The 23,457-nt window shown below is 35.8% G+C and overlaps 1 protein-coding gene and 1 long non-coding RNA gene across 6 annotated transcripts in view; one reads left to right on the forward strand and one right to left on the reverse strand.

The window, feature by feature from the left end:
- The window catches only part of LOC145670391 (LIRP-like), a 103,933-nt gene that overhangs the window by 56,383 nt on the left and 24,093 nt on the right, over positions 1–23,457 (forward strand). Inside the window, exon 2 of one of the 4 annotated variants that reach the window (XM_081739013.1) lies at positions 7,584–7,738. The exons of 2 other annotated variants lie outside the window; for them this stretch is intronic. In XM_081739013.1, the coding sequence (XP_081595139.1) occupies positions 7,652–7,738 (87 nt within the window). In that variant the 5' untranslated portion in view covers positions 7,584–7,651. Of the gene's footprint in view, positions 1–7,583; positions 7,739–21,209; positions 21,340–23,457 lie in introns of those variants that run through there. One more of the 4 variants, XM_081739016.1, reaches the window with a different exon arrangement.
- Positions 1–23,457, reverse strand: part of LOC145670393 (uncharacterized) — a 95,986-nt gene that overhangs the window by 48,793 nt on the left and 23,736 nt on the right. For both annotated transcript variants that reach the window (XR_014128295.1, XR_014128296.1), the window contains exon 2: positions 1,673–2,102. This is a non-coding gene — a long non-coding RNA (uncharacterized LOC145670393). The remainder of the gene's footprint in view (positions 1–1,672; positions 2,103–23,457) is intronic.

Consider the following 23,457-nt stretch of genomic DNA (forward strand, 5'->3'; position numbering starts at 1 on the left):
CGGGGGCTGGGATCGAACCCAGGACCTCAAGCACCAGAGGTGAACGCTCTACCACTGAGCCACCGCGGCCCCTTGGCCAAAAAAGTTCCGATTTCGATAGATTTAAAGGAGCCATATCTAGGGAATTGTAAGTCATAGAGAGATGATATTTTGTGAATTTTTCAATTTTAAAAATTCGCATGTGTTTTCGTAAAACAAAATATCGTAGAACGTTTTAACAAAACTCTTGAACAAAACATGTGGGGGGAAAATTAGTACTCATGGAAATTATAAATGGATAAATATATTACAACAATTGTTTAATGATAAGTATAATAATAAACTACATAGAAACAATTCGTATCAAACCCGAAGAAGCTAATAAGAAAAATTAATTGTTTTTAAGTTCGTTCTGGCAATGCTGTTGGAGCATTCTCAACTGCTTTATATCCTCCATTGTTATCTTCAAAATTCAAAGTGGAAGTGAGGTTAGCAAAGAGTCTTTAGGGTTGGAAAGAATTCGAATTGCTGATTCAGGGAGTGTGAAGATTTGAACTGTTAATCTGAGGAAATTAACCAACAATCATTCAGATATAATGACAATCTAACGCACGCGTTATTACACTTACAAAAATAGAACTGCTTACTTCACGGTTCAGTTTGCAAAATAGAGCGAAACATTTAGTTAACGAATGTTATCTCCGGTCATATCCTCAGACGCATAGATAATACAAGTAGCAACGGAAACTTCAAACAAACCATCCAGAGAGTGCTTTATATTCTATCTCCGTTTGTCAGCAAAAGTTTTTGATTTTTGTTTTGTCTGCGTCTTGTAGGGATGATTAGGATGACTGTGTGTTTTCATCAAGAAGTTGAAACTGTAACAAGGCGTTTGGCTGGAGCATTCTCGGAACGAGTCATTGCCCTATCTTGTCACCCCAGCTTTTCTAGACAACTTTTCTCCTCAGCAAAAGTTATGGTTATTAAATTATAGTCGCAGCACTTGGGCTAGGTCGACCACTGTACTAAAATTGTCACACAACTAAAACAGTAATTGCACTACATAGACATTATTAGTCACAACATTTGTTGCAACCGAAATGATACCGACATTTAAGTCCGAATTTGCGTGGAATAAATGCTAAATTGACAGTCAAGTAAAGGATTTAAAAATAAAATTCGACGCCGGATAATAGTCCACGCGTTATATATTTAAAAAATGTAAGTTAATTCAAAACGAAAAATGTATAAAATAAAACTTAAATTAAATTCGAATGGCAAATGAAATTAGGAGGTCGAAACATGGATATTTATAAGGACGCTATTTTGTCTCGAACTCCTAGTTTACTCTTCCGAGAACTTTAATCCTTGCAGAAATTTTGTTCAGCTCGATGGGATATATCAGTTGATACATATCTTATCTTTAGACAATATAATAATTAGTTCAAAAAATTAAAGCTTAAGGGTTAATTATATTGAGATATTTACAAAGTTAATTTGGGCTCTACCATATTAACCGCAGAGTGTACTATCGTCCTGCTAATGTTACAATATAAAACTTGTTGAGGGTTTATTTCACTGTATGTTTCATTTTAGTAGGTGGTATGGTTTTGTCGTACAACATAAATTTCTAGGTTTACCCAGTTTTTTTTTTCGATTTTCTCGAAAATTATGCATGAGAATTTAGACTTACCTATATTTTTTTTGAAAGCACTCAGATCTTACTAATTGGTGTATTTCGAAATTTTTTAAGGAGATTGATTTATCAAAAACTCCATTATGTTCCTGATTTACCAAAAACTTCTTTATGTTTCTGATTTACCAAAAAAAAACTCTTTTATGTTTCTGATTTACCAAAAACTCCTTTATGTTCCTGATTTGCCAAAAAATACTCATTTATGTTCCTGGTTTACCAAAAACTCCTTTATGTTCCTGATTGACCAAAAATTCTTTTATGTTCCTGATTTACCAAGAACTCCTTACTCTGATTGTCCCTGTAACCACTAGGGACACACAGAACCTCACAGACTGCTTCATGGATAATCATCAATTTTAGCCAGAATGCAGAGTAGGCATGTCAAACTCTCGGCCCTTCACTCATTTTTCTGCACCCCCGCTTCACTCTGAAAAAAATATATATTATATTATTAATTATATCAGATATACATATATTTACTTATTTACAAACTTCTACCAACGTTGAGAAAGTCCAAGCCTATTTATAGATACAATAACATGCTTTCTAAGTGCAATTTCATTCCCATTTAAATTTGGGCTGTCTGCAGAAGGTAACGCCTTTTCTTGGACCATGACTATTCTTTAATTTCTAATTTTATTTGAAGTGAGTAACATGATTTATTTATTTACTGATGTGTTTGACTGGGTACAATATAACATTACAAAATACAAAAATACAGAACAATACAAAATAAAGCAAGAAAAATGCATCTTATAACAAACAATGAAGTTTTGCAGTGCTGAAAATGTTTTTTGACATCATGGTGATAGTTGAGAGAAGAAATCCATTAAAATGGTAAATTTGCTGAGCAGATCTTGGGCGGCTTTCAGCTTTGCCATGAAAGTGCGTAGCGTGTGTATTATATTGACCAGTTTTAAATCCTTCAGAAGTTGAAGAAGTTCTTTAATAGTATGGATGTGTCTTCAGAGGATAAACTATCATCCGGGCAAGTCTTCGATGTTCAAGCTGGGGTAGTGTGTGATACTGTAGGCACAGGTCTTGAAGTGAATGTAGTAGGTCTTGGTATCTTGAAGAGATGCTGAATCTGAGATTGTGCTTGTTGGTGTTGTTTTCCTTTTTGCTTGTAGAATTTGTTGTATTCGCGGACGTCCGGAATAATTAGCAAGATGAGTGCCTTTACAGATGACACAGTTCGCTGGTGTGTCTCTGGTCTTCTTTCCGTATTGATATGTCCAATTAGAGCCGGTGCACTTAACGCATCGAGGCAAAGTTTGACAAGGTGCTTGCGATACCCAAATCTTTGGTATTTGAAGCATTGCAAGTAATGTTTCTTTAGTACTGGTTCTATGCGAACTTTCGTATGCACCAATAAGTCTTCTTTGAAGATTTCGGTAGCTTGTAGAGTCTTCCTCAATGTAATCAAGAATAGTGGGATGAAGACTTTCCCTTTCCCGCCTTTACGATTCTAGGTTCGCATGTTTGAAACGGAGAATATTGGGTAATCCTTCTCGTTGAGTGCTGTTGTGATGTCTTCGATACTGGTATTACTTGGAAGGTGGCGAACAACTGCTTTGATAGTCTCAGTTTTCTTCGTGATTTCGGTGGCATATTGTAGTTTGTTGTAGGAACAAATATTTTAAAGACTTCGCAATTTTCGTGAAGCTCACACTTAATTTTTTTGTATCCTTTCATGAATAGAAAAGTTACTTCTTTCCTGCAATTTTTAGTTATTAGTTGTTATAATTTATAGCTTTGGGCAATCTTAAGTTTTGGTCACGTCTGAGGTAGTCTTCATAACGTATATTTTCTCCTCCTTCCCAAGTTCAGTGTTTAGAGTGGAAGATTTTTTTGCCATTCGTGGCTTTTGAAAGGACAACATAGGCATTTGATGTTGGTATAGGCGGTCGTCTGTGATGGTCTCAGGCTTCGTCTTAATTTCGGTGGTATATTGTAGTTGGTTGTAAGAACAAATGTTTTGTACGACTTTGTAATCTTCCTGAAGCTTATGTAGAATTAACACAACTTCAATGCAATTTAACTCTACGGCTCAGTGGGTCATCACTTACCTCTGGTGTGTGTGGGGTCTCTGGTTCTACTCCCGGTCAAGCTTGTGGTGGATAACATTGAGTCTGTGGATTTTCTTGGGTATTCTCGTTTCCTCCCATATTTTCATTCCACAAATTATTCCGTCATCATTCACTTGCCTTAATCATCCGTGTCCCTTCGCCTAACAGATATAATCGTGGAAAATTAAACTGAAAGATTTCATTTCGTTTCATTTTTCTTTTAACTCTCTTATTCAAGCCGGAAGTAGCATAACTTTGACCTCTATACAGTAGTAACACTAATAGATATCGAGAAGTGGTTTTCTGAAAACAATTAAGAGTCCCAAGAATGTATTATAATTGAACTCTGATCTCTCTACTAAAACCGGGAGGGGTAGCAACCGGAGGGAGGAATAGCAATTAATATTGAAACCAGGGTATATCACTTCCGGTTTCGATATTAATTGAGGAAATATCATGATGTTCGCAGGCCTATATCATAAATATAAAAGCAAAATATTTGCCATGCCAACACTAAAGTTTTGAGTGTTAAATGAAGGTTGAGGGGAAATGCATCGTTGAAAGGAGTCTGGAGGCGGTGTGCAATTTAAATTTGTACTGCCGCCTTTATTTTCTGTCAAGTACATCATAGATTTTGCGTGGGGAGTGCGGAGCAGAAAGGAATGTGGAGAACGGTTAATGGGCAGACGGTGGCAAGGGAATTTCCATTGTTGAGCCGTTGAAAGACTGAACTTCAATTGTCACGTGTACACAGTGACAAATAGAACTGTGACACTACTGTATTTTATTTGTTTATTATTTATTTGTTTTACTGGCAGAATACCCGTTCTTCGCACGGGGATAATACGTTTCATTTTGGATACAAAGAGGTGAATTTGGATTTAAACGGCATCGACCCAGCGACCTCGAAAAACAATAGATTCGACATTAATATAGGTCAATTTCGATCATTATATATATATATATATATATATATATATATATATATATATATATATATATATATATATATATATATATATATATATATATATATGTGTGTGTGTGTGTGTGTGTGTGTGTGTAAGGGTGTTTCAAAACAACACCGACAACGTTTGGGAGGTGACTCCTGACACCAAAATAAGACAAAAAGTATAGACGAACCTGGATGCACAAATGCTTTCTTTCGGAGTTATAGGCTGCCGAAAACATGAAAAAATGAATTTTAAAGGTATATATATCTCCAATACTATGGGACCTGCCATAGTCGGGTCAAGACTTCACTTAAGAACTAATATGTGCCCTATCCAAATATCCAAGTTTCAGAATCCTGCAGTACTTCCGCAACAGTTTTTATAGAGGGAGTTTGGCTACTGGCATATAATTTGAAGTACTCACATACTACCTCTATAAAAATTGTTGCGGAAGTACCGCAGGATTCTGAAACTTGGATATTTGGATAGGGCCTAAGTGAAGTCTTGACCCGACTATGGCAGATCCCATAGTATTGGAGCTATAGACCTTTTAAGTTCATTTTTTCATGTCTTCGGCAGCCTATAACTCCAAAAGGAAGCACTTGTGCACCCAGGTTGGTCTATACTTTTTGTCTTATTTTGGTGTTACGAATCACCTCCCAAACGTTCTCGGTGTTATTTTTGAAACACCCCACTCCCCTTCTCCCAAGTTGCGGATCTAAATTTGTATTTAAACGGCATCGGAAGTGTCACTGTTCGTCTCAGTTACGCCGAAAACTATAAATTCGGCATTAATATCGGTCATTCTCGATCATTTTACATATCTCCACCTCCCCCAAGTTGTGGTGCTGAATTTAGATTTAAACAGGATAGGAAGTGTCACTGTTCATCTCAGCGACCCCGAAAACTATGGATTCGACACTAATAACGGTAATTTTCAATAATTTTAAATATCTCCCCCTGCCTCTCCCCTACGTTGTACCGTAGGACCAAACGTCATATACGTTGAAAATTTGATCAAGATTGGTCGTGTGGTTCAAGAGTTATTAAGTCACAAACCTAGTCATTTTCATTTATATATATAATGATTCTATTATAAACACTAACAATATTGTATAATAATATTATAGTTAATTCAGCCATGAATGAAAGTAAAACCCGGAAGAACGAATTATTTTTTAAAAAAAATATTATTTCGTTAAGATTCTAAATATAGAAGCCGATTTGAGAATCTAATTTGGATAAGAAGTGGTTGGTTTCCTCATAATATATGCGTGTGGGCTATCTGATGATAGCGATGCCTTGACACCGAAGGAACAGTACATGATTTCAGAGCAATTTATCTCAATGAAGAGATTATCAGCCACACGCGCTCTCGATGCTCTTTCCCTAAGAGGGAACAGTTGCTCTTTTGCCTGGCTAAGTGGGCATCAGACACTGAATATCAAGTACGGAAAGGAACCTTGAAGGTCGCCTGCACGCACTCTCTGCCAACAAGGTTCCTGAGAAAGCAATATTGCGGTAGGTTCTATTGCTGAAAGCTTCACGTGGCTAAATAATGGTGTCTAGGTCCTAGACTTTAGGGTTAGCTACTGGCTGATCACTAGATTACGCTTAATTTCTCACTTTGAATGTGATACTATTAACACGGAGACAATTTATAACAGCTATTATCCAAAGAGTTTTTGAAGTCAATGTAAAACATGAGATGTCTATTAAAAAAAAAGAAAGTAAAAGTGATCTTGGACCAGAAGCGGATATAATCAAACCTATTTGCTAATAGAGCATATACAGGGTGAACCAGGAAAATGTAGTCCTGCCGAAATCAACTCACGGTTGGAGCAGGGAAGGCAGAGGAGGTAGGAACGATCACGTGACTCATGAAAGAGAAGTTCTTGCATAAGAATGCACGTCCTCCTTTGTTTCACTTTTTCATCCTTTGTTCCAGCTTTCCATGGCAACCTCATGTGGGCAAGCTTATTTACGTTAATATTCTATTCCAGAGTTCTGGCGTTGCAACATTTTCGTAGCCTACCTTCAATCTAGAAAAGGTTCCCAGAGATGTTGCTCACTGCTGAAATAGGAGAGGAGATAAAGTTTCATGGAAAGAGCTTAATCTTTATAAATTCTCTTACACAGGGAGTCTCAAAAGTCCCCTGACATAGGATAACTGTTATTATCAGAGTTACAACAAAATGTAAGAAGTAAAATCGTCTCCAAATATGATGTTTTCAATCAATATAGAGTGAAGGAATTTTTTTAAATCGGATGAACCGTTTGGGCTGTACGCTTTCTATGTCCTCAATGTTAAATGAAACTGCAATGCTGCCATTTATCGGGAGGTAGATAAACTTTGTAAGAGTATGGTGAATAGGGGCATATTTGAAATGTGAGCTGGCGATCGACACGTTATCGTAAGGGACAGTAACTTCATTCACTTATGTTGTGGGACCAGGTAAATGGCAACGTTGCATTTTCATTTAGCATTGGGTGCATAAAGAGCGTATAGCCCAAGCGGCTTGTCCGATTAAAAAAAAAAATCATTCACTTCAGATTGAAAACATCATATTTGGAGACAGTTTTCCCTCTTACATTTTGTTGTAACTCAGATAATAACAGAGTTACCCTATGTCAGGGGACTTTTGAGACAGCCTTTATAAGGCATGATATTTACGGTCACCATTTGCTACCTAATATTTTACTTTGGCTATAGATATTTAGCTATTACTTTGTTTGCCAAATGATGACCAAACTCTAATTTGGCTATACACATAGCTTTTAGCTACTTTTCTCTGAACTATTACAAAATCAGGAAAACAAAACAAAATAAAAATACTTGGGGCATTATACCATTATACAGTAGCATTTCATTGCATTGTATTCCAGTTTAGCGTCTCCAGTTTCGCAGCGAGGCTGAGATGTGAACCTACAGCTTAACGTAGAATCGGAAGGATATGTGCTCCCGACAGGAATTGAGCCCGGGCTTCCCGTGCCGAAGACGTGTACACATTATACAGAAGGATACACAGAATTCCGTCGAGGTGAGAAGATTCAATTTCCGAAGTTCATATCATGTCAGATGTTTGTGTGAATATATTTATTTTCCATATCATGCATAAGGGAAGTTTAAATTCAGAAAGAAATCCCTTTCCGTACTCCACTGTTAGTATAACATTTGTGCTACTTCTGAAACTGGTTAGATTGAAAGTGTATCTGAAGAACAAAATCACTCAGCGATAAATTTTTCATAGGAACTTGATTCGGTCGTTACTCACATTAGAGGCAAACAAGTTTGACGTAAAAGAGGATATATGGGATGGGCTCTGTACTTTTAATAACGTACTAAACCATTATTGGCTAGCAGAGTATAGCCAGTATCAGTGTAGGAATTAGAAATCAAGGAATGCATGGAAGGTATTTTAGTGCTTTTCATCAATCACGGACCAAAACGCACTTCAAATATTTTAAGTATGAATGGTACGGGTAAATATATATATATATATATATATATATATATATATATATATATATATATATATATATATATATATATATATATATATATATATATATATATATATATATATATATATATAATAAATAAAAAAATAAAAGATGATTTCAGATTATCATGATGAACATTACAGTATATATTTTAAATTAGTTAACTAAAGTTTACAAAAAAATTCTTACTTTATTGTTAAATTGTGTTAGCTATAAATTTGGCTGTTACTCGAGCTTAGCCATTTTTAGCTAGATTTTGTGTCTCATTTAGCTACTTTCTGAAGGTTCCTGTTGGCAATAGTGCTTGTAATTCTTATCGAAGAAAGCGTACGCGCCTTTGGCATAGGAGACCCGGGTTCGATTCCCGGTAAGAGCTCATGTGGTTCGGATTTCACGTTAATCAGTAGGTCCACGTCTCATATGGCCTCGATGCTGAACGGGACGTTAAACCCAAAATCAACTCAACTCTTATCGAAGAAAATCTGATAGTCAGGTAGTGTTTATGTAAAAGGCATTTCTCTGATTTTATACCTTAGTTCTGTAAAGTTTCCGGAGTTTGTGTTCTCTGTCTCTCGTTTTTTTTTTTTTTTTTTTTTTAAACTAACTCCAAAACAGTATACTCATTTGAAATGGAAATGAAATCTTTAAGTTTTACGTCCCGTGGATATGCTTAGGCTAAAGAAGACGGTGATGAGAAATGAAGGAAATAGTAGAATAAAGAAAGCGGGAGAAAACGGGAGAACCCCGAGAAAGCCCACGCACACGGTGTTTGTCCACCACAAAGTTCACTTGGAGCGAGCTGGGATCGAACCAACGACCCCATGCACCAGCCGTTTGAAATGGATACTAATTATCGGAGAAGGCACTATCTAAACCTAATATACCTGGTATACATACAGTGGCTCACAAAATTGATCATACACCCTACTAATTTCTAAATAATACGACATAAATTCATTACTCATTATAAACACTATATTTTTGCACTTATTTACGCGTAACTGTATTGTAAGAGACCCATTTGTATGAATATCATCTTCTTATCATTTCTTGTCTACAACTGTTGATAAGTTTTCCAGATCCACGTAGATAAGAGTTACAAAATAAGTTTTGTTCGTGTTGAGGGAGGGGGTGGAGATGAACACAGCTGAAGGAATGAGACATTCAACTAATAGGTTATCCCAGCTCCTAGTTGTTTGATGTAAGACCAACAAGATTGACGCACAGTACAATACCACTACACATCAGTGACGCAGTAAACGTAAATTAACTATTTAGAAGGCGATAGACCCCAAATCTTTAAGAACTATAGCAGACATGTAGCCAGGATTTCGTGAAGGGGGGGGGGAGGGTCCGTAACATGAAATACTGTTATCATCACACCAAGAGCTCGATCATTCTAAACTATTTTACTGGAACATATATTGGTTCGTTTAGCCAGGATTTCGAGAAAGGGGGGTGGGGTCCGTGACATGAAATACTGTGATCATCACACCAGGACCTCGATCATTCTAAACTATTTTACTGGAACATATATTGGTTCGTTTAGCCAGGATTTCGAGAAAGGGGGGTGGGGTCCGTGACATGAAATACTGTGATCATCACACCAGGACCTCGATCATTCTAAACTATTTTACTGGAACATATATTGGTTCGTTTAGCCAGGATTTCGTGAAAGGGGGGTGGGGTCCGTGACATGAAATACTGTGATCATCACACCAGGACCTCGATCATTCTAAACTATTTTACTGGAACATATATTGGTTCGTTTAGCCAGGATTTAGTAACGGAATGGGTGGGGGGTGATATGAAATTCTGAAGGCTCAGGAGCTTGATCAATGCAAACTACTTTACTATCAACATGTATTGGTTTGTTAGGACAATAAAATGAGGATATATTGGTAAGTGTTTTACCTAGGTAATAACAAACTATGAAATCTCGAATAATAAAAGAATAAAAAACATATTGAAAAAGATTTTACAATATTTACGTTCCTTTCTTTGTTCATTCAAATATAACAATTTTCCTTTCATTATGATCTCAACTATTATGAAAAGTACATATTCACTGTTATAAAAACTACATACTCAATGTCTTGTAAAATATTTTACAATATCTGCGTTCCTTTTTCTGTTGAATCAATGCTAATAGAACTCCTTTCCCATATAAATTTCTGTTTTTATTATTCCGTCAACTACTGTCGGTTCCAAATGACAGGTTAAAGAAGCACTAGAAAATTGTTTTTGAAATAACATGTTTCATTCTGCAAGGATGCGATGACGAAAAATTATGATAAAAAAAATGTCCACGCTGTTACTCAACGGCACTATGCTTTCGGAAGCTTGAAATCTCCCTGACTAGTTCAGAAATTCTGAGAATTCTGTAACTTTTTTAGAAATTTCAAATTCCCTTACTCTTCCAGGATATCTCGCTCATCTCGCCACCTTGTATTGCAAGTAATACAAATCTCCTCATAAGAAAGAGTAACCAAAAGCTTCCTATAGTTTTTTTTTTAAACCCTGATCCTTCTTTTCCCCATTTCATTTTGTTTCATCCTTCCTTAATTTTTTTTTTATTTCTGGTCTCGAAAGGGGGTCCGGACCCCCCGGACTCGCCCTTCCTTGGCTACGTGCCTGACTATAGCAAAAATAATTGGAAGAACATTTTCAATCATCCAGCCAAGTTTAAGTTCTAGGGGGAAGGTAGTAAATAAATTTGGTCAAAGAAGAAACCGTGTAATAATTTTAAAAATCAGAAACTATCCTCGCCAGAATGTACCAAAACTGACAAAAAAAAGTGACATCATTCATTGGGAGACCTCTTTGCACAGAAACAGTGAGAAGAAACTTACGGAAAGCTGGTTGCAATGGCTGAGTTGCTAGGAAGAAGCCCTGGATTAACAAGGTGAAACAATTCAAAATTTTTCAACTTGCTCTGGAACACAAGCAATGGAACACGAGACTTCTGGAATAGATTCATTTTTAGTAACGAGAGTAAATTTACCCTATATAGATTCGAAGGACTAAAACTTATTTGGCGAGATCCGAATACATACTTTAAGAAGGAGCACATTAGGTGCCTTCCATTTCAATTCAGGCAGAGCATGTACCATCACCATCTCAGATATTGTTGAAACTTTTTTTATAGCAATTAGACATGTTTTTAAGAGACCCATATTTTTTTGTTTTGTCGAAAAAAATTTTCCCGCCAAGTAATGGGCCATCAAAGACGGGGAGTACAATTTATGAATTGTAGAAGACATGGAAAATGGTCAATTTCGGAGCCTCACCATTCGCCTATGGAGACAGGTAGAGTTATAATTCTTGTTGTGGTATGTACATAGGGATATAAATAAACTATATTTTATTGTAGTTTGGTTTGCGCATGCGTATCTTTTTGTACATAAATTAACAAATGAACGTCAATTTATCTGAAAATTCGAAGTTTGCGAATTTTTTTCGAGCACTTTCGGTTCGAATTTTAAAATTCTGTTTTCGCGGTTGGTAAGACCTAGCTACCCGCTTTCCGAAAAAAATTTTGTATCGCTTCTGTGTGCAACCGTTTTGTCGCAAAAAAATCGAGAAATTGTAAAATTTTCAAAAATCGCCATTTTTGGGCGCCATTTTCTCGAAAACGCCATTTTTTAAAATTCTGAAATTTTGTCAGATGGTTCAACTTTACATGAACAATAAACACACCAAATACCATTCTCGACCAATGCTTCATGAATTAACTGCAGCCTTTTAAAGTTAGCGAAGTTTCGTTAACTTTGATGTCACAGTTAGCAACACTGGGAACAATAAAAGTGCAATGATTTAATGATGTTTCTGATTCACATTCATTAAATGAAGAATAAAAGGTTTTCTTGACTGTTTTGTTCATTATTTTGATCAAGAAGGCTCTTTGAAATAGTAAAATGAGCCTCCCCCTACTCCTCCGTTTTCTTAAACCGAAATAATCTGAGGTGGAAATTACGATTACGAAACACATAAATTTTAAGTTTACTTGAAATGGCCATCCAATAAATCCTGATGATCTACACAAAGCCTGAACTATTACCTCAGTGATGATTTGGAATGCTCCAAACAAAGTCTCAATTAAGTGCGGTGTCATTAGTGATCGAAAAAGGACAACAAGTTTAAAAAATCGAAACGTTTTCTTACGCGTTCCAAAGAAATTTACTGACTTTTTAAACAGAACAATCCCAACATAAGAATGGGTCACTCGGAATTTTACAGTATTCGACTAAAGTGGCTCAGTCCGCAACCTGCGAGGGAAGTGTATGTGTGTGTGAGTATTGTGCAAATTTTAAGTTAGCTGCTACTGCGTTGCTACAAATCAAAGGTGCAGTCTGTATTGAAGCTGTCATGAGTGACCTATTTCCTTCAGTAGTATGATCCTAGAAAATGACAACTGTCTTCTTCAAGAATGTGGTGAATGTCCTGGAGTGGAGGGAATAAGTGTGAAGTCTTTAATTGTTGATCCTGATGAAAATGAAAGTGTTAGGTATGCCATATGGGAAAACAATAATCTCGTTAAAAAAAAACTATGCCACTTTCTGTTTTCGTATCGTACATTGCTGGTTTAACTGTAATTCATGACTACATCAAGAAAATCCAAAGAGAATTAATTGCTACCGAAAAGCACCTTATAAAATTTCAAGATACAAATTCTATTTTACTTCATGTGGACTTCGCTGAAAACTGGACTGTTATTCTGCAAAGTGAAATTCAGAGTTATCACCGGAATATGAATCAACTGACAGTTTTGTTGTAATAAACGACGATAAAACACACGATTCGGCTCATGTACTCATAGCCATAGACAAGATTCTAAAAATACTCGAAGAAAAACGAAAATATATTTTATAGAAAAAGGTTTGAATACGAGAAAATAAGTGTCTACAATTTCCCAAACCGTGTCAGTGATTTCTGATGGTGCTGCATCCCACTTTAAAAATCGCTTTCAGATGTTCGAGATGCAGACAGGTCCGATAAAGCAGTGGTTTTGCAGTGAAACCGGCCATGCAAGGGTCTCTGCGACGTTATTGAGGGGGGGGGAGGTGTAAAGAATGTGGCAACGCGGCATAATCTTAGGCAAATACAGATACTCAGTGTTAAAACCGCAGAAGAAAAAAAATGAAATGAAATCTTTGTTTCACGTCCAACACTTATCCCGGTTAGGCTAAAGGAGACGGTGATTATGAGAAATGAATGAAATGGTGGAATGCAGAAAGTGGGAGGAAACGGGATAACCCCGAGAAAACCCACGAGCACAGTGTTTGTCCACCACAAATCCCACACGGCGCGATCTGGGATCGAACCAGGGACCCCAAGCACCGGAGGTGAACGCTCTACCACTGAGCCACCGCGCCCCCACTAAAACCGCAGAAGAATTCGTGAGTATAGTGCAAGTACAAACTCCGGGTATTACTCTCGTTCTGTTGCCTGGAACTGAATTCGACGACTTCCGGAAGAAAAAAAGGGAAAGTATGCGACCGGTAACTGGTATTCAACGAAGTCATCTTTGGCTTTCGGTAAATGGCGAAGTTTTTATGGCAGTAACGGGTCACCATGAACTAACTTCATGCTTCCCCCAAAATCGAACTTCTGCAATTCAAAGTGTAGATTTAAGAAATTTGCAAAAAGGAACTTTTGTAACATCATATATGTATGATAACCAGTGGTGTGTAGCAGAAATATTATGAATAAATCATGAATTACGTGAAGTTGAAGTGCTGTTATGCTTCCACATGGACCTTCAGCATTTGTGACTATCGACAATGTGCTACGCAGGGGCGGATCCAGAACGGACTTCTGGAAGGGGGGGGCGTAATACTGCTACTTAGAGCTACTTTTAAGAGCTCCAAACTCTGAGATCGGTTATATTTATATATAAAATAAAAAAGTTTCTTCCCCCTAGATCCACTCCTGGACGAGTTGTGAGTGAGCCAACACCTATTGGAGCACCTTCACGGTTACATGCTATTAGCGAAGAAAACACAAACCAAGCAAATGATTGGTCCACGTAAAAAATTAAAAAAATAAGTGAAATTTTGTTTCCGAAGACCATTTTAACGCGTCTTGAAATTTGTGCGTTTCGTAATCGTAATTTCCACCTCAGATTATTTCGGTTTAAGAAAACGGAGGAGTAGGGGGAGGCTCATTTTACTATTTCAAAGAGCCTTCTTGATCAAAATAATGAACAAAACAGTCAAGAAAACCTTTTATTCTTCATTTAATGAATGTGAATCAGAAACATCATTAAATCATTGCACTTTTATTGTTCCCAGTGTTGCTAACTGTGACATCAAAGTTAACGAAACTTCGCTAACTTTAAAAGGCAGCAGTTAATTCACGAAGCATTGGTCGAGAATGGTATTTGGTGTGTTTATTATTCATGTAAAGTTGAACCATCTGACAAAATTTCAGAATTTTAAAAAATAGTGTTTTCGAGAAAATGGCGCCCAAAAATGGCGATTTTTGAAAATTTTACAATTTCTCGATTTTTTTGCGACAAAACGGTTGCACACAGAAGCGATACAAATTTTTTTTCGGAAAGCGGGTAGCTAGGTCTTACCAACCGCGAAAACAGAATTTTAAAATTCGAACCGGAAGTGCTCGAAAAAAATTCGCAAACTTCGAATTTTCAGATAAATTGACGTTCATTTGTTAATTTATGTACAAAAAGATACGCATGCGCAAACCAAACTATAATAAAATATAGTGTATTTATATCCCTATGTACATACCACAACAAGAATTATAACTCTACCTGTCTCCATAGGCGAATGGTGAGGCTCCGAAGTTGACCATTTTCCATGTCTTCCACAATTCATAAATTGTACTCCCCGTCTTTGATGGCCCATTACATGGCGGGAAAATTTTTTTCGACAAAACAAAAAAATATGGGTCTCTTAAAAACATGTCTAGTTGCTATAAAAAAAAGTTTCAACAATATCTGAGATGGTGATGGTACAATTTTATATTTTTTTGCCTGAGTTGAAATGGAAGGCACCATTAGGTCCACAGTGAAACATAGAGGATCCTGGGCAATGCATTGGGGTTGCATGGCGGCTTCTGGCGTAGGGAACTTAGACTTTATTGAGGGAACAATGGACAAATCTGCATAGCTATTAAACGTATTAAAAACAAACCTGAAATCAAGTTCAAAACACTTAGGACAGACAATTCTACAGATTTCAGCAGGAAAATGACTCCAAGCATATGGCTTACACTGTGTAGTCATGACTATTGAGAAACACACCAAAAGATCCTTGACACAACTTCTCAATCACCAGACCCCAATCCGTAGAGAAGTTTTGCTAAGAATTGGAGAAGGACGTGCAGCAACTCCAACTTAACAACCCAACAAAACTAGTGCAATGCCAACCAGAATAACTGACTCAATACAAAAAAAAAAAAATCACGACTCGCTACTAAACTTTAACATTATGTAAATGAATAAGATGCAAAATTAATTTATGTCTTAAAGTCGCGTATGACATTGTTTCCAAATAAAAAGTATAATTTTGTTTAAAGGAATGAGATAAATCTATTTTGTTCATAAGAAGTCTTCAAAAAATATATTTGTTTCATGTAATATATGTAAAAGAGGTTATTTGTATTTATTTAAAATACACGACAGGACGCACCGACGGGAGTACAGCGGGTCCAGATCCCCTCCCGAAATTTCATAGCTCGACTAACATTTGTAGACGTTCTTACCAGAACTATACTTGTTTAACAGAGATATGATTGATCTAGGCAAAAGATTTGATTTTACGCCTCATCTGTACTCTTTCTTTTCTTAAAAAAAGAATCTTAGTTTTATAATTTGTTTTCTTAAAATATACGTAAGTGGCATCATTAACAATTAGAATACTTATTGTCTTTTCGAGTGCAGAATAAGATAGGTTCAATAATATTACAGAGACGCATATTGACCCTCCCTCAATACTTTGAATTCCTCCCAGCAAATATTTGTGGATGCACGCTTATATATATATATATATATATATATATATATATATATATATATATATATATATATATATATATATATATATATATATATATATATATATATATATATATATGAGGGAGAGAGAGATACAGTATACGTATATAGACCTAATTCAGGGTAAGCGCCCGAAAGGAATTTTCTAGGGGAGCAAAGAAAATCTTAAGAAATTTAATACGTGAGCCAGGATCTTGCATCGTTTGGCCTAATCCTCGTTTCGCCTAACCAATTATCTGACACTTTTATGACAGATAAAAGATAAGCTTTATTCCCGCCATTTTAGGCGAAATAAGGATACTCGTTTGGCCTAATCCTCGTTTTGCCTAAAATGGTGGACTATAGAAAAAATCGCGGAGATAAAACTGGAGGGAAATTTTTCGAAAAAAAAATCCCTACTATGTGAAGAACTGAGAAATACAAATTAGTTCTCCCATAACTAATTTGTAATAGGACTATTTGCTTTCGGAAAAGTATTTCGATAATTGTACCAGATTTCATTCCAGTTTCAACGCATTTTTGTAACTGTTAATGCATTACAAGGGATCCTATTGTGATTCTATTGTAATTACAATTCGTATGAAATTTGTAGCTATTTCGAGCTACATCTGACAAAAGATCCGTAAATTTGCTCATAACTTAACAATGGACAACTGTGATCGAAATGAGTGATTTGTGACAAATCGCTCTGCTGACAAATTGCTCTTTGGATAATTCCACAATTCAAACATCTCAATGTGTTACTGACAAAGAAAGAAGAAAAATATATTTCATTTCTTATTATTACTTTTGAAATTACAACTTTTGAGTTGAATTTCCACTCGTTTCACACACTACCGGGAATGTCCATAGCATAAGTCTCTGAGATGTACAATGAGACTGAAATCCGGGCTTCTCGGTGGTTGTTTCAGCAGGAAGAAGTTGAATGCTCCTCCAAACAGATGGTGGCCAACCGGGATCTGTTACGAGGGTGGTTGTCCTGCTGGTACACTCCATTTCCACTCGTATGACAGACATAAAGTTATAGTTGACTCTGGTGATCTTCGTACTTCGATACAACACGGGTGAATAGTAGGTACCAAAGGTCCAAAACATTACTTACAGAAAAACACTCTATAAATCAACATGGTCTCCGTTATTTTGTACAATTCCAACCTGACATGATTTCGTTGGGCTGGCACCAAATTATAGATCACTATCGGCGTGATGAGATTGAAAACGAGACTCATCGCACCAGGTTTGCTGGTTTAAACCAGCTGTTAAAAATAAATAAATAAATAAATAAAACTAGTTTAAAGCAAAACACGAAAAATGTTCGTAAAAGTGTAAGTGTTCGTAAAATCTTGATGAACACACACTTATGGGTTATTTCACGTTTCACTGGGTTATACGTTTCACTCCCGTATATTATTCGTATTATATTCAGACCTAAATTTCCCATTCATTACTCAAAAAGATTATACTACAAAAGCAACTTTTGTATTTTTTTATAAGTTTATGAATGCTTCTTTTGTGATTTTTTAATAGTTTGTTATTATTGTTATGCAATTTCAATCAAAGAAAAATTCTAAATATTGTTTCGTTCTAATAATGTTTACTATTGATAAAATACATCGAAATGCTGTAGCTTTGGGGGGAGGAGGGTTCATACAAATCCCACGAGAGCCATTTATTGAAATCAGAAGTATCTTTGGTATTTATTTATGTATAAATAGGTCAGAGCCAAAGTGGACTCAAATAATTTGTATCTTTATTCACTTTTCTTACTGATATGCAAATTAAGTCTATTTCTTCTTCTTCTCGTTGTATTTCTTTAACTTGGACTAATATAAGTCGTAATGAACTAACTTGGACTAAATTAGTTCTTCTGTACTCTGCAGCATTTTGAAATTGTCCATATGTAATTCTGTATAATGGTTTCACTTGTGCAACTGGTTATCTTTTTGTCCTTCTGAAATGATTCTTGACAGTTACATTAACAAGTACCTAAAGATCAGCACAACGTATTTTTACCAGGAGTCGTTCATGAGTGAGTCGGCAGACATATCGCATTTGTGGTCAAATAGTCCCGGTTTCAAGTTCAAATGGAGGACAATTTCTCTCGGATGTAAGGCGAGAAGCGGTTTGATTCCGCTTTAAGCTTATGTGACCTCTTCCAGCATAACCCGGTTGTTGCACAATAACCCAAGATGAAACAAACTTATTTCTCTATATATGTGATATAAATACATACAGCAAATTATTTAAACCTTAGTTGGAAAGCTATTATTTCCAAACAGTATTCAGTAGAAAAAGCCATTTTAACTAGTTGAAAATTGAGATTGAAATATGTGCCAATTACCAAAACTTGTTAAATCCATCATGACAACAGATGCAAAACCAGTTAAATTCCTCCTCCATATTCAGTTTCATAAACTGTTAAATCCCAAATCTGCAAATAACCTCATGAGAAAAGCAGAATCAAACCCGGTTAATTCCATATTTCAAACAATTTGAGGTTTCGTACTGTATAGGATTATCTGAATTTAGTTTAGTATATGAGTTTATGAGTTCAGATTAAACTATATGAGTTTGGTAATCTGAATATTTATTGCAACTCTTCGTAAATCGTAAATCATTCGAAATTTTATTTGGCAGGATTTGAAGTGTGCGCTTTCATTTTTTTTTTAATTTTTGGACTGAAAATTGAAAAAAAAATGAAAATGAAATATTTAGTTTTAAGTCTCACGGTTATGCCGGTTAGGCTAAAGGAGACGGTGATGATGAGAAATGAATGAAATGGTGGAATGAAGAAAGTGGGAGGAAACGGAAGAACCCCGAGAAAACCCACGAGCACGGTGTTTGTCCACCACAAAGTCCACACGGCGCGAGCTGGGATCGAACCAGGAACCTCAAGCACCGGAAGTAAACGCTCTACTACTGAATCACCGCGCACCCTGGACTGAAAATGAAGACACTATATGTCTTAACCTAACTGTTCGTGAAACTTTTCTGTGCTTATATTCTTTTCTCTAATAATTACTAGACAAATGCACGCAAAATCGAAAGAAAACGATACTCTAGGCAGCGATGATCATAATTTTGTTATCAGACAACCCCAAAATTGTCTAGAAAACGTACAAGACACATGAAAAACTAGAAACGAAATGTAGCCTAAAAGACAAGGTGAGTGGACTATCCTATGCTTAAAAGTCGTTTGTTTTGTATTTCAGGGTAACTCTTTACTTTGAACAGAACATTGTTGGATTAGGTTCTTCTCTAAGCAGTCTCTTCAGCTTCAGCAGAACCTCTTTCTTAAAATGTCTCGTGTCAATTATCATTCAAAATTTTAACATGCTTCTGGTACAACATGTTTTTTAAAAAATTACCACTTATTTACCATTTCTGATTTTCTTTCTGCCGCTGTTTTGCTCAAACTCAACATTTGCACATTTTGTTTTGCTATATTTCAAATTCATATATTGGGATAATTGGCAAATTAATATTCACCCTATGTTAGTCCATAAAAAGTTACAAACTCTTCCAAAATATAGTCATTCAGTTTAGAAATGTATACAGATAGGTATAATTAACTCCGCTTGTAGTTACGAAGGGTTTGACGATTGAAAGCAGCTAAAAGCTCACGTTTTACAAAGAGGTTTTTGAGGAATAGAAAACCGAGAAAATGGTGATGCACCAGAGGACGACGACGATATGGATTTCCATTTCGTAGATGATGATGGAGAGGAGGTTACATAACTCAATTTTTTGCACATTTGAGTCCATTGTTTTCAATTTAGAACAAAATTAATGTAGCATTTATGTATCCATATTCATTTGTACCAATCTTGTGCAATGTATAGTTGATAATACATTCCCCCCCTTCTCCAATATTTTAGTAGGTATATGATAATACTGATTTCTGACTCTGGCTCCCTTTCTTTTTGATAGGTTTTGTATCTTGAGCCTCAACAAAAATGGCCGCTAGTCCAGATGCAAAAGCTGTTATTTCCATTTACATACGCAAAACCTGTTAAATCCAAACTATTTTCTTCAATAACGCAATTCACAGACTAATGTGATTATACAGCTTTCCACAGACCAACACTCACATTATTCTTAATTGTTTAATATTCTCTAGTTTCTAATGTTATTTTACAATTATGACGTGTTTAAACAGTTTTTATCGATTTGTCACAAATTTTAAAATGTGAATTTAACAGGTTTTGCTATTCGCTTACTTATATATATTCGTATATATCCATGGTCCTAGTAAATACATAAACAAGTTTTGGTAATCCTAACTCCTCGAAAATAGTTAATATAATATTAATCTATATATTTTGCATTTCTTAATTCTTTATATACTAGGGAATTTTCTCTTATATAATTTCCCTGTGTTGAATTTGCACGGTTTTTTCTTATTGTCCGCCATTTTAGGCGTAACGAGGATTAGGCCAAACGAGGATCCTTACTTCGCCTAAAATGGCGGACACAAATCTTATCATTTATCTGTCATAAAAGTGTCAGATAATTGGTTAGGCGAAACGAGGATTAGGCCAAACGTGGCGACACGGTGAGCCAGAAGGCCGCCCCCTGTCCTCCTTCGGGTACCCAAGAATTCAGGGGAGCACTTAAATGACGCACCTGCCTCAAAATTCACAAATTGCGAACAATATCGGATAGTTGCTAACCGTACCTAAAATGTTATGATCATTAAAGCATATATTATGGTATATTACACTTATCTTGGTCCGGTCCATTGCGCTCTACAACAGGCTGCATCAGTGTTCTCCATTGTTTCCAGTTAGAACATGCTCTCTTTATTTTGCAAGTTCTCTAACGCCCTTGCTTACAAAAGACAATCAAACTTGAAGTTTGTAAACAAGGGAGAAGGAGAGCCTAAGGGATCAGATAACAAACAAAAGATTCAAGAAAAGCTTACCTCCAATGATAAACAGCTGCAAGAATAAAACCACAATACCTTTCTTTCTTTCCTGCTCATTTTATCAATGCAAACAAAAGAGTGTGCTAAAAAATAGTGGCCAGTTATTGTGGTACCGACATACTGTGCTTCTTCTTCGCATTTCAGTTTAGCTAAGTACGTGAAGAAACTGTGTTGGACGGTGAATTCGCAAGGTAATTACTAATTTTATTTATTATTGCGATAAATAGACGTTATTCATAATCATCTTTATTATTATTATTATTATTATTATTATTATTATTATTATTATTATTATTATTATTATTATTATTATTATTATTACGGGCATACGGGTGCTTTTAATTGCACTAAAGACGTGTATATGTGTGTGTGCATATAGTATTTTATTTATCAGTCCGGATTTAAATCAAATTTTATTGCAAGGAGCCTATTGTTTAAGGCAGTCGTTCTCAACCGGTGTGTCACGCATTACCATAAGATGTGCAGTGGCTGATCTAATCCTGGACCAGGGGGCCTAGACCCCTCAGTTTTTTCAGTGACAAAAATAATTGAAGCTATTATGTATGTATTTTTGAAAGTTTACACTAAACTCATGATATATCTATCATAGTCTGGGCTCTGTCTGGCCCCGCCACTTTTTACCATCTAGATCCACCACTGAAGATGTGTCCCAGAATTTTAAAATTTAAAAAGCATTTAATAATCAGTTAAATTCAGTTTTGATACAGACAGTGCCAGTCAACGCCTCCAGCAGGAGTAACAATGCTCACTACTTTATAGAAATTTCTTGGAGATGTAAAAAATATGGCTTTTTTTAGAATGGAAGTTTTTTTCTCAAAAAACCGACTTTTTGAAAAAAAACGGAAATTTAAATTTTTAAACTTTTTATGACATTCTTGTTCAAATACTACTTTTGTTTCACTATAGTGGATTCTACTATTAAGGAAGTGCGTTTACAGCATCTATACTTGGAACTCCTATTGGTTTTCAAACAACTAACACAACCATTATTACTATTAATACTACCATTACCTCTATCAGTTACATCCATTATTATTATCAACATTACCATTTATTTGTAACGCTTACACAACCACTGTTACTATCATTACTATTAACTAAACTATAATGTACCAAACCTAAAAGAAAATAACACAAAACATTAGCGATTATAGGCGCATACCTTATTATTAATATCTTTTGGACCTCCAAGCTGCTGAAAAATTGCTCGGTTTGAAGAAATTTTGTGGAAACATTGAAAAGGTAATATTTAAGATCATCCGAATACAAATTTTAGCCATCATGACTTGTATTGACATTCTGGGCCTTATGCAGAATCGTTTTAACGTATGCTTAGCGTCATACTAAAGACCTGACTACTGAAGGAAACATATGTTAGTCGAACTCTTTAGTATGGCACTAATTACGCGTCAAAACGACTCTGCATAAGGCCCTCTGTTTTTATCATCTGATCATAAAGCTTATATTACAATCATTCAACATGCAAATTACTGTGGTATAGTGCAATTATAATATTGGATTATTTTGAAGAAATTTGGTGTATTGGCTTTCTCAAAAAAAGGAATTCATAATTTCACAGTTATTATCACCCTTCCTATAAAATATTGATACTATCACAGATTTTTAAGATAGATATCATGGTACAGTTCATCTCCATCGAAACTAGTTTTAGGTTCTTTCATTCCCACCTCTGTTAAGTCAAGTTATTAAATAAACACAATGTCGATGGAAATGCAATAATGCAAGCGCAACAAAGAAAACAATTGAAAGACAACTTTTTGTTACAACAAAAATATAATCCTTCTATAAATGACTAACTTGTATAAGTTAAGAGGGGAGCCACGATGGCTCAGTGGTAGAGCGTTCACCTCTGGTGCGTGGGATCCCGGGTTCGATCCCAGCTCCCGCCAAGTGAACTTTGAGGAGGACAAACACCTCGGGGTCCTCAGGGTTCTCCTGTTTCCTCCCACTTTATTAATTCCATCATTTCATTCATTTATCATCATCACCGTCTCCTTTAGCCTAGCCGGCATAATCGTGGGACGTAAAATTAAAATGTGTCATTTGTATAAGATATAAATAGCACAGACAATAGATAATATATTAAACCCGTAGATTTAATTCGTTTGAGTTATAACTTGTTCACTGTTCTTAAACTCAGCTGCCTTATGATTCTATACATAAAAGTCTGCGTGTAAAAGAATAAGTTATTCCTTTGTAAAAAGGGCCGCGGTGGCTCAGTGGTAGAGCGTTCACCTCTGGTGCATGGGGTCCCAGGTTCAAACACT

The sequence above is a fragment of the Thermobia domestica genome, chromosome 14 (assembly GCF_964235325.1).
Source record: "Thermobia domestica chromosome 14, izTheDome1.hap1.1, whole genome shotgun sequence".
NCBI lineage: Eukaryota > Metazoa > Arthropoda > Insecta > Zygentoma > Lepismatidae > Thermobia > Thermobia domestica.